General features: G+C 40.0%; 1 protein-coding gene across 6 annotated transcripts in view; it reads right to left on the minus strand.

Moving 5' to 3' along the window:
• The window catches only part of TANC2 (tetratricopeptide repeat, ankyrin repeat and coiled-coil containing 2), a 146665-nt gene that overhangs the window by 111406 nt on the left and 18136 nt on the right, over positions 1-17123 (minus strand). For all 6 annotated transcript variants that reach the window (XM_077190752.1, XM_077190750.1, XM_077190751.1 and 3 more), the window contains exons 2-3: positions 13585-13647; positions 8025-8126 (exon numbers count right to left, since the gene is read on the minus strand). In XM_077190752.1, the coding sequence (XP_077046867.1) occupies positions 8025-8091 (67 nt within the window). In that variant the 5' untranslated portion in view covers positions 8092-8126; positions 13585-13647. The remainder of the gene's footprint in view (positions 1-8024; positions 8127-13584; positions 13648-17123) is intronic.

The following is a 17123-nucleotide window of genomic DNA, read 5'->3' on the forward strand; positions in this document are numbered from 1 at the left end:
AAAGGTCTATTGTCTTCTTCTGGGATATCCTGCATTAACTCCCCATGTTGCTTATTAGGCATGAAAATCCACAGGAAAAAAAAAACCAAACCAACATTAAAACCAACCCAGTGGTCAGAGGCCAAAAGACTTCTTAGAGGAGCCACAGATTAATAAAAAAAAATTCTTTGCCTCTGCAAGTACATTTGTGTTTGTTTTTATTGCTGCAGTACTTGGAAGCCTGAACTGAAATTAAGATCCTACTGTGTTGGCAGCTTGTACAAAAAACACAGCAAGAAAACACCCTTGTCATATTATATTTATTAACTTAAATCCTATTCCTACAAGAGACATTGCCAGCATTCCTGCCCAGGAATTTCAGACACAAGTACAAATGAGGTTTTTCTCCAGCATGTGTAGGAAATCAGAAATCATATATGCCAACATCTAAGTTATTCTGGAGCAGAATGAATCCTAAGTAAGTTCAGATATCAGTGAGACAGATCTGTACCTTCATCATCTCAGATGCTGTTATTTGTCATTGGAAAAAAGCAGGTACTTCTAATCTGGGCTACAATTCATCTCAGCTATTTCATACAGAAAAAGCAGCATCCTTGTCTCTATTAACATCAAGGAACTCCTTTATCCAGAGACACCTATACTGAGTATGTAAATCAAACCAAATAACCCCTCCTTTTTTTTCTTTTTTTGATGTGGGAAGAGGACTTCATGACAAAAATATATGGAGTAAAAAACTGTGTGGCAAATAATATTTGGAAATTATACAGTGTATTTCATTCATTGATTTTAAAACCACCATAACGATGTATAAGTCAAAAGCAGAGTACATTTAGTATATAATTAAATTGTGTCAATTGAAATCATAACAAAAAACCACCCCCAAATATAAATTAAAAGCCTCTTTTTAAATCAGTATGTTGGAATCATGAGATAATCCATGATCTTTATTTGTGACTTTAAGAATGGTCCAGAGTTCAGTTCAACAGATTAGTTTTGTCTACCAGCAAATCATCAGTAACAGTCTCAGAGGAAAAGTGATGGCTGATAATCATTCTGAACTCACCTAAAGAAGATTTTCAAACCTATTTAGATGACAAAAAGTATGTTCAGCCGAGGTCTGAACACCTGATAAAGCTTCTAATAAAATGTCCATGGCTTGCTTCAATTTTGAGGGGTTTTTGTACACTAAGAGAATATGGGTCGGCCTCTATACTGATCTCACCCTCAAAAAGAAAATTACATAAAAGGAAACATAAATCCTCCCACTTCAGAAAGATCTTGCAGCAAAAATTTCCACAATTCCTTCAAATAGGTCAGTTATAGATGGAAGCTCTAGCAAAAATTATCCATGAGTTATCTAAAAATAAATCTGATACTAAAAAAAATAGTCCTCACAGACATGCTGAGAGGAGAAGTTTGTGCAAGCAGTAGAAGGGGCTGAAGAGGAGAAACTCCTGAAAAGGTGCAGCTTAAAAGTCAATCCTCTCCCAAAGAAAAGATGATTTTTTCATTAAAAGTATTAGTAAGTTATAGACATTTACTGTTCCTTAAGGAAAAAAAGGGAAAAAGGGCAACTGCAATTCCAAAAAGAGAAAGGAATGATGGAATTGCAGAGTCATCCCTCACACCTGGCACAGGTACCTCCTGCAGCCAAGAAAGGCTTTATGTGATCCAATGCTTTATGCATCTTGGAAAAGCTTCACAGATACAGTGCTGATCATAAAAATCCCTCAAAAATAAAAACATGAGTCGTACCTCGAAAATAATCCTAAAATGGATCAATAGGGCTTCAACATCTGTCAATATAATAAACAACTGCAAGAATCTGCACTAACACTTCCCTGGGACAAGCAACACTGAATATAAATATTATTATCTTTAGGAACTGGGGGAAAAAGTGATATGGAAAACTCTCACATCTTGGACAAGAAAACATCTTCTATATTCAACACACTGAGGTAAACAGCAAAATCAACAAGCAGGTGTTAAATATTTCTAGAACAATTTATTTATTTAGAAACATTTAATACTTAGTAAGTTTCTAGAATTGTGAGAAACATTACTTTTAGGTTGCTTGTATAAAATCCAAAAAGCCATTTGAATAGATCAGATTACAGATTTTGTTTAAATCCTGCTTTAAGGGAAGGAATCCAAGTTTGTTCCTGGGGCCAGGCCTCTTCCAGCAGGAAACTCCCAAGTTATGACATCTCAGTGATTTCTTACTGATTTTCCAGATGAAAATGTTGAATTCACTGAAATACACATTATTTTCTTAAAAGATTTGATTGGATTTTTAAACTATTACAGATATACAAATCCTTAAGGTTTCCTCAGACATTCTGGAAAGGACATTCCACTTTTGGCTGAACAAATCCCTCAAATTGGTATTATTTCCTTTTGAAGGTAGAGTGTATATTCTCTTTGAACTGTCTATGAGAACACCTTTTTGATGCTGAATAAGAGGAGACAAGGTCATTTGATGTGGGAAGATGGAACTTCATCTCCTTTGCACATCAGCACAGGAATTTCAGTGGGATTTGATGGAAAACTCCTGCTCCCTCTACTGGCTCCAATATTTCATCACAAATGTGGCAGTAAATGGGAGTAAGGCCACAAAATCCCACATGTACCCAAAATCTGAGTGGTCTGGGGTCCTCCCTGCAAGGAAGACCCCGTCCAGGGAAGGGAATGGAGCAGGGAAAGGAGCTCAGCCTGGAGAAAAGGAGGCTCAGGGGGGACCTTCTGGCTCTGCACGTGTCCTTGGAGTTGGTGATAGTCACACATGTGAAAATATTTGTGAATCAGAAGGAAATAAATACATATTATTCTAATACAGGCTGCTAAAATTCCCTTTAGGATAGTAGTGCAGGAGAGAAGCAGAAGCTTCATTGTCCAAACATCTTGTATTTGTCTGGGAAAAGAGTTTGGTACATGAACAAGACATATTCTGATCAAATAAATCAGAATACTAGAAACAGCATGCCTGTGCACATAAACATCTTCCTGATACACTGCCTTCCTCAGAAGGAAATTCTGAATTACATAAATGCAAAACAAACTTTCAGGAAAGGTCAGCTCATGCTTAAACAAACTCAAGGACAAACTTTACTGTGGTCACAGGATTTGTCAACATGCTCAAGCCTTGTTTAAAAATGGATTTATGAAAAACCAGCCATCTTTGTGCAAGAACAGGATCTGAATTATTATTAGGGTGGAATACCTTGAACATGTGGATGCAGTCTGTATTCAGGACCATAATACATGATGGGTCTTTTAATACCTGACTTCTAACACTTTATTAAATTAAGTTACCTGCCATCTATAGGACCCACCAATTGGATCTCATCACTCAGCAATTTCTTTCAGAAATGAAATTGAAAAAGCAATTGTGACCCTCAAACTCTTCTGGGGTAAAAGTTATCCTCAGACTTCCACAAGAGATCAGACAGATGAGAAACTGCACAGAGATCTGGCCAGGCAGAAATGAGACCTGCACAGAAATGCCTTTTATCTTCAAAAGGCAGGAATCCAAGGAGAAGAGCATTTGACAGGGGCCCTTTCAGCCCCAGAATTAAAATATAAAGTGGCAGGTTCCAAAAAGCCCTATAAATACACTGGAAGTGAGAAGTAATTGGGTCTTCTGCAAACCAGGAAAGAAGAAGAGGTTTTTTAAAACCCTGCGCCAAAAATATTCTGAATGACAGGCAGGCTCCTGGCTGGGAAGCTCCAGATAAAAACTGTGCATTTTATAGTCAAGAACAAGCAAGATATAATTCCTAACCAACTCAGAAGAGAAAAGCAGACCCTTTGGGCTAAGGATTACATGCCTCAGATTTTAGAGTACTTGCCTTGCCTTATTTTTTTGTTTTTTTCTGTGTGTGGGTGGGGTTGTTTTTTAGTTTAGTTTTGTTCTTGTTGTTATTTTCTTGATGTTTCTTTGTTTTGTTTCATTGTTCTTGTTCTTTTGTTGTCTTTTTGGTTTGTTTTCCCCCTGTTTTTTTCTGTTGTTTAATGTTACATTTATCTTGGCCTCTGTCAGGAAATAAACAGCACAAATTCTTGGGCTTACTCCTCACAAAGTGAAGGGAAATACAAACCCAAACAAAATGTGCAGTTTTGCAGCTGAATTTTACCAGGTTCTAAAGGGAATCCAAACTCTTACAGCAGCATTAATTGAATGTGATAATGTAAGAGGGAAATAGTCCATCTGCTTGAAAAAGGACAAGGACAACTGTAACAGGTGGAATGATGAATCCCTTCCATGGACTCATTTCCCTAACAGGACACTGGAATGAATAAAGTGGATTGATTTGATGAGCACTGCTTCAATCCACACCCAGACCAAGGAATGATTAATACAAGCAAGAAAACTGCAGATGAATGAGACAGGTCCTTAACAAAAACAAACAAAAGCACAGAACTCCATAGTCTCTGGGTTCAGAGAACAGAACTGCCCCAGAAGAACTGAATTAGGGGGGAAGAAGCCACAAATATCTCTTACAGATTAATACAACTGCTGGCCCTGACCATAGGGCTCTGGCCACAACAATCCTGCTGCATCTTCATCCAGAAGGAGAAACACAGGAGAGAAACACAGTCCTTTTAGACTTTAAAACAAACACATCTTACATAATACAGCTCTGGATACAAACAAATGAGAAAGCTCGTATGTCTGAGCATCTCTAAGTTAATTTACACTGGGAAAACAAAGGTAATCTGCAACTACACTGAGATCAGATTTCAGCACCACAGATGCTATCTGGCAGCTTTGTGGAATATCCATTTAGATCAGGAAAAAAAAACAACAACCTAATCAAAATACTGTTGCAGGCATATTGTGTCCTCTAGGCACTACTGTGAACCATCCTGAGCACTCCTGAGTCAGGGGAGAATTTTTCTTAAGTGAAGACATTAAATATGTGCACACACACATGTGCACTGAGCACTGTGTGTCCAGAGCACTCACTGTGAAACTCCAGCACTGAAGCTCTGAAAGGACATCCAGACACCCAGAATTAATCACAGGAGATTACACAGGCTGATGCTGCAGTAGAAATTAATTGATTTTAATTAGCACTACAGTATGTAACTGTCTATTCAGATGCATGTAATTGTATTCTTCTTTTATAAATATTTCGTGTGTTACTGAATCACAACACCATCAAGCAGCAAAGGGGAAAACCCACCCTGGCTGAGGTAAAATAAATGTTAATCACAGTTCTCAGAGAAGTTGCTTAGCAGTTTCTAAAGGAGGAAAATTAAGAAGGCTACTGCTGTCATTACCAGTGTTCCTTTAATCAGCAAGAATTATCAAAACCACATCACATCTAGGAATCATTAGCTTGACTCCACTGCTCCTGTTTGTCAAGTGCTACTGCAAAGCACAGGAATTTCAAAGGCCAGTGTGCTCCTTTGGATTCCCCAAGAAAAGAACACAATACCTTGAACCCTGCTTCAAAGGTTTATCCCACACTGGAATGCAAAACGCCTGGAGTGTAGGAAATGAGGACACAGGACAATTTCACAGAGACAGCTGGGTGGGCTGCCACCAACCCACAAGACCCAGACTCAGTACATGGCACACCTGAAACCTCTAACAGATGATTTTCCTAACATGGAGTTTAGGATTTTGTTCACAGTTCTCAGAGATGGGTGTGTAGCTCTGATGGGGCAAATCACAGCACCAAAACCACCAGGGAAGCTTAATTTCCAGCTTCTAATTAGCATTCTAAATCATGTTAATGATAAACAAAATTTTAACATTTCAATAAACACATAATCCTTTTAGAGCACTTGAATGAGAAAAAATCCAAAACCTGCAGTGTCCCACCTATGTTCCTATAAAAACTGCCAAGACAAGACCCACCAGTGAAGACATCACTCTTGGGGGGACCTGAAGGACAGCACTGAGTGCCAAAAGTACCAAATTTGTAATTTGCCAGAAGTGCAAAGCAAATAAATACAGCAAGTTTCAGGTTTACAGTGCTGCATGCAACACAGAAAATGTACACTGAAGATTTACTGATTGTTTTCCTTACTGTGTTGCAAAAAAAATACAGACTTAAATATATTTCTCTAAAAAAAAAGATCTAGGCAGCAATGGATTCATCTAATGTCATGTAAGAGTTTAGAAGATTAACAACTATCTGAAAAATTATTATGCAGTGCAGGGATGTTTGCCACTTAGTCACAAACAACATAAACAGACCTGATCATCTCATTTTCCCATTCCCTCTCTTGCCCTGAAGAATGCCAAACAGAACTTCTCAATAAAGCAACTTATTTCAAGGGTAGAATTGCAGTAAATTTAACATACACTCCAGTCACCAGGCATTAGAGAGAACCTCATCAATTCAATTCTGTCATGTTATTTTTCAATATATGAATAAGAAAACCCATCTCCTCTTCTGCTTTGCCCAAAAGCAGACTGTCAAAAATCTCAGTACTTCAGAACTGACGTTTTTCATTCACAAAATAAGAAACACGTATTTGCAGAGCTTGGCATATACAAAATCCTTAATATTGCTTCTGGGAGATAAGCCAAAAGGAATACCAGGGCCTGTTAGCAGCACATCTGACAAAGAGAGGGCTTTGTACAGAAATCACAAGTTAAGGTGATTTGTCTACGTACAGTTTCCTAAAGGGATCATCAAAGGACTTGCACTTTCAAACAGCAAACGTGACACAAATCACAAGAGGATGGAGCCATCTGCTCACATCCCTTCCACAAACCTGACTTTGCATGCAGGAAACTCCCTCACACCAACCACTCCTGCTACAAGAGACTGAGGAGCTCCTATGGGAAGGAAATCTCCTCCACAAAGCAATGAACAGCCAAGACTTCAGGCCTGAATTATTATGGGGCCTTTGCAAAACAGATTTTTACCTGCTTTGAGATCCAAAACCACACCATGGTGCAGGTTTGAACTGCCCAGGACCAACCAACACCCCACAACTGTCACCAGACACTGGAATAAGGGACCACTGATGTCCAAGGGGTCAGTGCTGCCCCACAACTCTCCTTCCCCAAATACAACACGGCCAGGAAGGTGTTAACAGATGGGATTAACAATGGCCAAATTCTGGCAGTGTGAGAAACACAGAACAACTTGCTTAAACCAAGGAGAACAGCCCATTTTCCCACTGCTTTTACCAGTGTCTCCTCATCCTCACCTCTGATTTCTCAAGGAACATCCGTAACATAAATATCCAAATTAACACAGATGCACGAGCACAAATAAACACCCAAAATATTTAAAACGTGCTGCCAGATGGCTTTAAAATTCAAAATGAAAGATCTCATTAAAAGCTCTTCTCCTGCCAACACTCCATTTTTGGAAAAAACTACAAAAGTTAAATAAAAATGTTTTTAAAGCCTATCAATATTTTGTAATGTTTTGTTTTGCAGTTACAATCTCCCTCAATCTCTGTCATGGATGAAACAGGCCAAGTCACGTGAACCAATACTAACTGTAAACTCCTTTCCTGAGATGGTGGAAAAACGAAATTGACATAAATGATGACTAAATTTGGGCAATTTCTCCTTGAATTTCAACTATTCCCATTCCTCTCTCTCCCTCCTGTTTTAAAAATAAAAGCTTAAAAGAAATTGCTGCTGCTGTCACAAGTTTTGCCTGTAATTAAGCAGGTTTCACTGCCACAAGTTATCACAGACATTTCAGAAGAAAAAAAATTTCTTACTTTCCATAAATGAAACGTGAACCTTGATGCTTGTTTACTACAAGATTATGCAGAACTCTTACTTGGATTCCCCTGCATCTTATCACCCCAAGAAAACCAGATGATGGTTGACATCCATTTAAAAATAAACATCATTTCAAATTAAAAGCACAGCACAATATTAAAATGAAGTATAATGATGTCTGGGAGTCTACAAGATGGTCAGCTGAGTACATCTGTTGGTTAAGGAGGAGGAGAGCCCTGCTAGGACCAAAACACACGTGAAAGGGGTGGCTTCAGGAGCGCCAGGATCCCACAGGCACGAGCAGGTGACGCTTACTTACCGCTGGACCTGTTCTTGCGGTTTGACTTCCCTCCCGTAAGAAGCATCTTGAGACTGTTTCGAAACATGGCGAGATCCTGCTCCACTTGGCTTATTGCAAACGCTGTGGGAAGCAGAACAACAGACACACAAAATCAGCACTGCCACCTGGAACCGCTGGAAGCCGTTATGGATGGAGAGGAGGTAGAACGACGAAAAATTAAAATTGGAAAATTAAAACGCACAACTACATTTTTACAGAGTGCAGTGTCATTATTAAAGAAGAGCTAAAACCAAGGTAAAATGATGAAAAACTGTTTTGCCAATAAAATTCCTAACAACAACAATCCACATAAAGCCTACCATTCAGTTTGCCTTCAGTTACCTAGGCCTTATTTCCAGGACAACACAATTCCAGTGCCGCTGGAATAGCCATAACCAATTCTGCCAAATAATTTTATCATCACAGAGAAGTGGGAAAAACACAGCATTTAGCAAATTGCCTCCATTTCCCATCACTATTAAAGCCAAACCCATCAGAAGGAGCTGCTGCCCTTCCTGTTGCCCAGAAAATCAATCCTGCTGACACCAGCCACAACTCCAGATGCTCTGCAGCTCCTGGGCTGGTTGACTGTCAAATTTCTCTTGTGAGTTGAATAACTTGTCATGAGGAGACAAGTCACTCAAACCCAGAGTAACTGATGCAAAAAATCAAACAGAAACTTTATCCCTGTATTTTCCTTGCTGTATATGTCTCAGGAGAAAAAAAAAAAAAAAAAAAAAAAAAAGGTTGTTTGAGTATTGCTGAAGATGAAAGAGTGTCTGGGATCACCAGGCACACTGACAGCCTGTGCTGGGGAACAGCCACTTATTAAAGCATGTAAAGCATGAAAACACCTACAACAAAAGCAGTTCAAACCAGACCAAAAGAATTGTGGAGAATCTTTGATCAGTACAAACAATAAACCACAATTTTCTTTCTATTGTACACATGATATTCCATACTTACAAGATAACACATTCATCTTTTAAAAATAAGGATTTTTTTTTTTCCCCTGTAACAATATTTGGCTCCTCTTGGAGGATGCTCAGTAAATGCCATCTTGCATTTCTTCCCATTTGTCTGATACTTTCAAGTCTAATAATACAATAATGCCCAATTCAAAGAGCTTTTAATGTATATTTAAAGCCACTGAAAGTCCCTTTAATATGGTGTTACTGAGAGACACCAGCATTCCAGGGCAGCAGCTCAGAGCATGCACATCCCAAGCCCCAGTAGGCAAACAGGGATGGCAGCAACTGCAGCTTTCCTGACAGAAGCTCACATTTCCAATCCCACAAACAGATCTGGGAGTCTGTGTGCCTGCATGGATGAGTATTTAACATGTAATCAGTATTTCCTTTGCATTTATGAATAACTTGAGCATCCCTTGCACCCTCAAAACACAAGGAGCTGGGGTTCAGGCTCGTTCCCAAGGCTCCTAAATGAGGCTTAGGTCCCCTTCAGAGCATCCCACTGTTCCATGACTATCAAAAAAAATTCCATCTGGGCACACAGACAATTGTTTAGGACTTTCCCCATACTGGTTTGCAGTGCAGGGAGAACTGAGCAGAGCTATGCCACCAGTGCTGAGCTACAGCTGAATTCAACCAAATTCTGTCAAAGAAGCACATATAGTTTGCTAATAATTATATTTACCTGTATCTTGCAAACAGGGCCAGGAGGTGCAGTGCTGCTACTAGGGCTGAATTAAGGCTCTGTACAGGGCACAGAAAGAGCCTCCATGAATTTGCTCCTAAGAAGCCCAGAGTGGAGGGAGAACTGATGTCCTGCATAAAGACCCTGGGTTACCAGCCTAGGGACATCCCAAGGACTAATTCCATATTCTCAGGGGACTGCTGGACTACAGGGAGATGACTCTGCCCACATCAGGAGTTGGAACTAGGTGGTCTTTAAGGTCCCTTCAACCCAAAGCACTCAGTGATTCTGTGACTCTGCTTCAGCTGCAATTCCTGACGTGGCTCCTCATCACTTACACTGATGGATTCCAAGTGTAAGCACTCATTAGGCTTACATCCTGATTAGTTAAGGTGTTCACAACACAGAGGAGCAGGTGACTCAAATCAGCTGCTGGTTTTCATTTTCATGCACAGCTGTGTCCCTTTGTGGCTTTAGGCAAACATGGTCACAGCTCTTCCTCTGTTCAGCCAACACCGCTAAGCCAGAAGTAATATTTAAGAATAAGCACTCTAAATTAAAAATCCTGTTGGCTGTGTTAGTTCATGGAATTAGAAGCATTAAACAGCAAACAGAATTACAGTGTTAGGAAGAGCTGGCTCAGAGAACTTTCCATCCTGACCTGTGAACTCCTTAATGCACCCCACAGCCCAGGTTCATGCCTTTCTCCAGGACCAGCAGAAGCAAAAGCTGCAGGAATGTGATGGGGATCCTGCCCCTGGCAACAATCTGGGCCACCAAGAGCTACTGCACTTGATTTGTCCTTGATCTTGTCATTTGTAAGTTTACCAAACAAAATGAAGACATTGTATGAGCACAAGTCTCCAAACAGTATCAGCAGATGAACAAAACTGATATAATCTCTATGCAGCATTTTTAGAAAAAACAGCTCTAGAATCTCCTGGTTTATGTCCAGACACTCTGACACATGTTGCTTGATCCTCTAACAAATCTGAATTTCAATGAAATACACAAACAATAATAACTTTCTGGAGCATGAGAAGGCAGTAGTACAAATAGGATGAGGAAAAAACCACAAAGTGGAGGGGGTAGAGGCAGACTGAGCTCTGCAAGCTGCAAACTTACACAAAATGCTAAGCTTGAACAAGTCAGCAACATCTCATTAAATCCTTCAGGATGACTAAGGCCTATTTCAGTGTTTTCTTAATCTTAAGACAGAGTTTGTAGACAGGCTGCAAAAACCACCTCATGCTTTTGGTGGCTACACATTATTACAGCCCACAGAAGTAACTTTTGCTTCTTTTTATAGAGATATTGTCCGTCAGACACAGAATTACAAAATCAAAGCAAATTTTTTTGCCTATATACCACCAGTAGAACAACCAGATCCCTGTATTCTCCTCCTCTCTGATCACCCCACTAAAAATAAAATTGTATTTTATATAAAGCTGATTAGCAAAGCTAAGCTCTTGTTCAAAAGAGTGTTTGATGTCCAGTGAGTCGTACAAACATTGCTGGCAAATTTTGTGCATGTCAGCATGAGAAGCTATTAAATGTATATCTTAAGATTAGAATTCTGTGTTTTTTCCAATAAGACCAATTTCTTGACAAGTGCCAGGAGCTCCATGAACTCCATGACCATCAAATCCATTAAACTCTGCCTCACCACAGGGTGGGAATAACTGATTACAGCAACACTGAAGTCTAAGGAAATATATATTTATAAGCTTGGTCCATGCACATTTAAACACACAGGAGCAGAGAATTCAGAGATTAAGTTTAGAGATTAAATATTTCCAGGAACTTTAGGAATGAAAACAGCACTGTTGTGACCTAGCAAGCTTGCCAAGAACTTCTAGGATTATTTGGAAATACAAAAACAGCAAAAGCATTGAATACACTAAACCCTACCAATTAGAGGTCTTTAAGAAATTAAGAGTTCATTAAACAGAGTTCTCTAATAGGCTTCAGAACAACAAAATTAATTGTTTGATGTTTCCCCACAAAAGCCTGAACACCAATAACTGTCTTGGGGGGCCTGACATGAAGGCCAATCTGCTTATCCACCCTTGAACAAAATACTCAGAGATCTCTGGACAGGATCTTTCCTCCCATAATCCCAGAGCCCCTGCACTTGTGGTCTCTGCTGTCCTCCTGACATGACCCCACTGTCTTGGACAGAAATACATAAAGATACACCCATGAAACACCTCACAGCATTCCCACTGCAAAAACGCGTGCAGGAGGTCAAGTAATGTTTCCAAGGAAGCGGGAGGTTGGCCTCAATCCCTGCTTTTATTTTACCAAAAGAAGCAGCTGTTAATGCTCCAGTTAAAAAGCAATTCTGAGAGCGTAACAAAGTAATATTCCCATGTTTGCCAAGTTCCCAACAACAGCCCTAAGGTGAGTGTGGCCATACAAATTTCTTGATGAGTCTGTAGCGATTATGTTCACTCAAAGTCTGCGGCATTTATGTTCAGAGGTAATTTTTACACAGCTACAGCCTGGGAGGAAGGAGACAAGCACTGTATTATTATGGAAACCCACACAATTTAGGGGAGGCCCAGCTCATTTTGGAACACAGCACTTCCAGAGGCTGAAGCTGTTTGTGGCTGGAGCTGCTGCACCAGGAGGATGCCGTGCTCAGCCCCTCAGCACACACGTGCTCCGTGCAGGCTCCAGCTTCCCCTGCTCTGCTCACATGAGATTGTTTTCCTTTTTGTCTGGAGCACACTCATACTTCGAGTAAGGACAGAGGAGAACAAAAGCACGGCTGCTCTCAGAGAAAGACGGCACTGACAGACAGCTGATGACTCACTCTGAGTGCAGAGAAACTCACTACTCTCAAACAATAACAGTCCTCCTGAGATAACCCTGCCACAGAATACCAACTAATAGACTTGGTAACCATAAGTTTTTGGTCAACATTTGAATTTGCTTTTCTGGGAAAAAGATTTCTGCAGCAATACTTAAGTGTTGACATTTGAGACCTATTTAAAGCAAGATCAGAAACATTGCAGAAAATAATGCAATCACTCACTAGGAGAAAGCCAAAAGTCAGTTCTCACCTCAACATGAAAATGGGATGACCTTGAAATTCAGGAAATTTAATTTTGAACCAGGCTTTGTCATTTTGCATAACCTGGTTTCTAATTCTAGATTAATGATAACAGACTGAACTCCCAAAGGACACTTCCATTCTCCATATACAACGTCATAATTATCCAGCCTTAGAGAAAAATGACAACCAAACAAAAGCTAGAAATGCCATCACCTCACTTTCAGCAATTCACCTGTGGTGCTTTTAGTGTCTTCTTTGTTGCTCATAACAGTAAAAATTATTGCTTTGGTTTGAAATACTACTAGTAACTGCCTCCATCAATTTAATTTTGAATTAAAATGTGGCACAGTTCTGCACAAGCTGAGTCTTGCTAAACTGCCTTGAAACAAATTTTAGGGCACTTCCTACAAGCTGGAATCATAGAATGGCCAAAGCTGGAATGGACTTTAAAGATCACCCAGTCTCACCCCTGCCATGGGCAGGGACACCTTCCACTGTCCCAGGCTGCTCCAAGCCCCGTCCAGCCTGGCCTTGGGCACTGCCAGGGATCCAGGGGCAGCCCCAGCTTCTCTGGACACCTCATTTCCCTCACAGGGAACAATTTCACAATCTAATCAAACCTAATTTGTGAATATTCCATCTTTTTGTCTAATACAATCAGGTTAAGAATTGGTAAAACTGTTACAGAAAGACAGTGCCCTTGTTCCACTTTCAGGTGATCACACATTAACAAAGAAAAAACAGAAGACAACTGCGACTCTAAACAATTAAATTGTGCCTGCAAAGAACACGTGGGATTGTAGGAAGAAAAAGTTTTCCTACCTTGATATCTTTAGCCAAGTTAAATCTTTAGCCAGAAGCGTCCTCCTCCATTCACTGCAAGTCCTGAAAGACAAAGAAATGCAACAGAATTCAGGAGCATCTTCTCAGCACCTCTGGGCCCAATACTGTCCAGATGCACACACAGAGCTACAATAATCCCATCCCAGGAATAAATCCACAACTTTTCCAGAGGATTACTATTTAAGCATCAGGCAGACCCCACTCTTCATCCTTACACTTAGAAAGTGAATGCTCCTGCTTTTAAATTGCTGTTAACCAATGCTAACTTTGGTCACCTGCCTCTTCCTTCTCAGCACTTTTCAAATGGGAAGAGAAAAAAAGCAGATTTACTGCCCTTTGACACACATCATATAGTACATGATTTAACAGTCTATTTCCCTTCATCCTACCAAGTTCTCCTGCTAAAAGCCTACAACCTCCCCACTGTGGTTTTTTTTTTAAACTCAATCCTTAAATAAACATAATTCCCAAGAGGGATCCAGCACGAAATCAAGGGTTCAGTACTTGGCCCTTTGCTCTGTCATCACGTACTTAGAACATGAAGTTCATCAAGGAAAAGCCACAAGAAATCTGTCTTGCCACTTAGTGAAGAAGATGACAGCAGCTATTTTACTCCCAGCCTGTGTTTTATTTGTGCTGACGATATTGTATTACAGCGTTCACCAATCTATTGTTTTAGAAATCTCATTTGAGAACCAGCAAGTGGAAGGAAATAGAGACACATTTCATTTGTCATCCCAACAAACAAACAAACAAAAAGAATCGAAGTAAATTGAGGCCACCTTGTATTTGCAAGTTTAAAGCAAAGTAAAGTGTTCAGCTGCACCAGTCAGGTGTTTTGTTCTCCTGCAAGGGGATACTGAGAAGTCATTGACAGCTTTACTTGGGATTCATTTACTTGGGATTCTGGTGCTCCCAGAACTGTTACAGCAACTTCTCCTATGGTCTTAGATTAATAGTTTTGTATGTAAAACTAAAACATCCTATAAATTAATCTAAAACCCTATTCTATTTCTCAGGCTGCCAATTACCTCCCTGCTTTCAATTTTTCATTTCTCTGGGAAAAGAAATAAAGAGCTTGTAAGCAGCACAGGGAGCAGGGAGGTTTCCTTCAGTCAAGCAAGGGAACACCTCCAAAGGCAGCTCCTCCTGCAGCACCAAGGGGGATCCCTGTGATGGGAGGAACATCCCACAGCCCCCACAGAGCCCTGGGCTCTGTTCCATTCTGCTGCTCTGCCAGGGGATGCCCCTTCTTCCCATTCCCCTCCTGCCTCGTACAAACTGCCTGTGCCCCACATCTCCTGAATGCCCAAGCATTAGCTACAAATTTTTCAGTGTCCAATCACACAGAGCACAAGACCAGCATGGAACCTAAACCCAAACAAGCTCAGATCAAGCAAGACTTTTATTAGATATCACTTGACATGATTTAAGTCCCTAGAGGGGGTTTTTAAGGGGTTTAGTAAGGGCATGGAGTGACAGAACAAGGGGAGAATGGCCTCCAGCTGAAGGAGGGCAGGGCTCAATCAAATACTGGGCAGAAATTGTCTCCTGTGAGGGTGGTGAGGCCCTGGCACAGGGTGCCCAGAGCATCCCCATCCCTGGAAATGTCCAAGGCCAGGCTGGACAGGGCTCAGAGCAACCAGGTCTGGTAAAAGCTGTCCCTGCCCATGGTACGGTGTGGAACTGGATGAACTTCATGGTCCATTTCACCCCAAACCATTCTGAGATTCTGGGATTCTAAAAAAAACCCTCTATTCCTTAGATCCTAACTAGACAAAAGAAAAAAGAGATCTTAAAATAAATATATGGCCTGCTCCACAATTCTTTTAAACAGTGCAAATCCAGGTACCTGCAAACACCTCAGGTGAGTAATTTTTTTCAAAAGCAGCAACGTGTTACGATTTTTGGAAAACTGAAAACATTCATGGAATAACTAAAAATAAATCCTTATAAATGTTTCAGTGTGCTGCCATCTATCTTCTTAATACAGCTCTAAATGTGATAGCCTGTAAAACAAACAAAGAGCAGGAATGGCCTGTGCTGGGTGAGCTGCAGACAAGCACTCACAACCCATCAGGAACTTCCCAGCTGCATTCCATGAGCAGATCCAATGAATCTGCCTTGCATTGAGCTCTTAAACAGCAGAGCTTTTATCTGCTCCCAGGATTACATTAGAAATCTTGATGTGAATGCAGCAGATATTAGTGGGTTGTCAATAATAACCTGAATGTCATTAAAGTGCTTTAATTCTTTAAATGCCTTTAACCCTCTAATTATATTTGCAGATTCTGCTATTGAACTGTAAGAAAGTTATGAGTTCTGACGTGTTGTATCACAACAAATACATTTAGAGACTAATACACCAACAGCTTTGGTGGTAGAGAATCACTTTTAGAACCATTCCCTCTTGATTAAACACACAGATCACCAACTAGCACACATTGTAGCTGCAATATTTTCCTGTCAGGCTAAAATCCATGAAGGAAAAAAAAAATTTAAAAAATTAAAGCTTTAAGATTCGAGGCAGAAACCAGAAAAGCTGCCTCCATGGAAACTTGACTACATAGTCTGAAATCACACCAGAATGTTTGATTTCACAGCAACAAGTTTGAGAAATGTCTTGAGATAGCTTGAGCTGAATGCCACTCATCCTATATTTGAAAATATTGAACATTAGTGCTGAGAAACATCCAAATAAAAGGCTGAACTAAGACTAGGTTTCTCTTCATCCTAGAGTATAAACAAACGAACCTTTTCCCCCTCAATCCAAGCGAGCAGGTAAAAATTCACAGCAATTTTGAAAAGCTAATTGAATCTGAAGCCTCTGGACCAAACATAGCAAAGGTCAACATGTATCCTGATCTCAACAGTTTAATTATATTTTCCCAGAGAAATTAGCAACTTACTCATACTTTTATCAACAGAACATTAATACACAGACATTAAGCACAATGGCCATCTGTCTTTGAAAACCAAAACTACCCCAACGATCAGAACATGCTGCTCAACCAGTCCTGCTGGAAAGCAAAGGCTCCAAAATGCTCTCATGAATAGGGATTTCCATCTTTCAATGCAGTTATTTTTCTAGTTTTGGCTGTCAGATGCACCAGCTGGTATAAATTGAGCAAGCCTGGATGGTATTCTAAAATCAAATCAAATCACAGTTTAAATTCTTTGCACATATATACATGTTGGAAACAAAATACATACTGACTAAAAATAATCTTGATTTCAGTTCTAACTTGCATAAATTAATTTCTAAGCCAAATGTGTGTTTTAATGATGTCTGTCATGTAACAAATCAAAGATCAGGAAAATGACAGCATTCTTTAAATTATTGTCATGTAACTACGACTGACCTAATTTTACTGGGGACTAATCTGGAAAAAAAGTCTCATGTTTCCATCTTGGCAAAGAGTTTGTCTTCTTAACCTCATATTCTCTAATTAAAAGTAAGATTTGAATCATATGTTGCCATACATAATGACTGCACTTACACAGTTCATTACACAGGA

Source organism: Agelaius phoeniceus, chromosome 26, assembly GCF_051311805.1.
Source record: "Agelaius phoeniceus isolate bAgePho1 chromosome 26, bAgePho1.hap1, whole genome shotgun sequence".
NCBI classification, from domain to species: Eukaryota; Metazoa; Chordata; class Aves; order Passeriformes; family Icteridae; genus Agelaius; species Agelaius phoeniceus.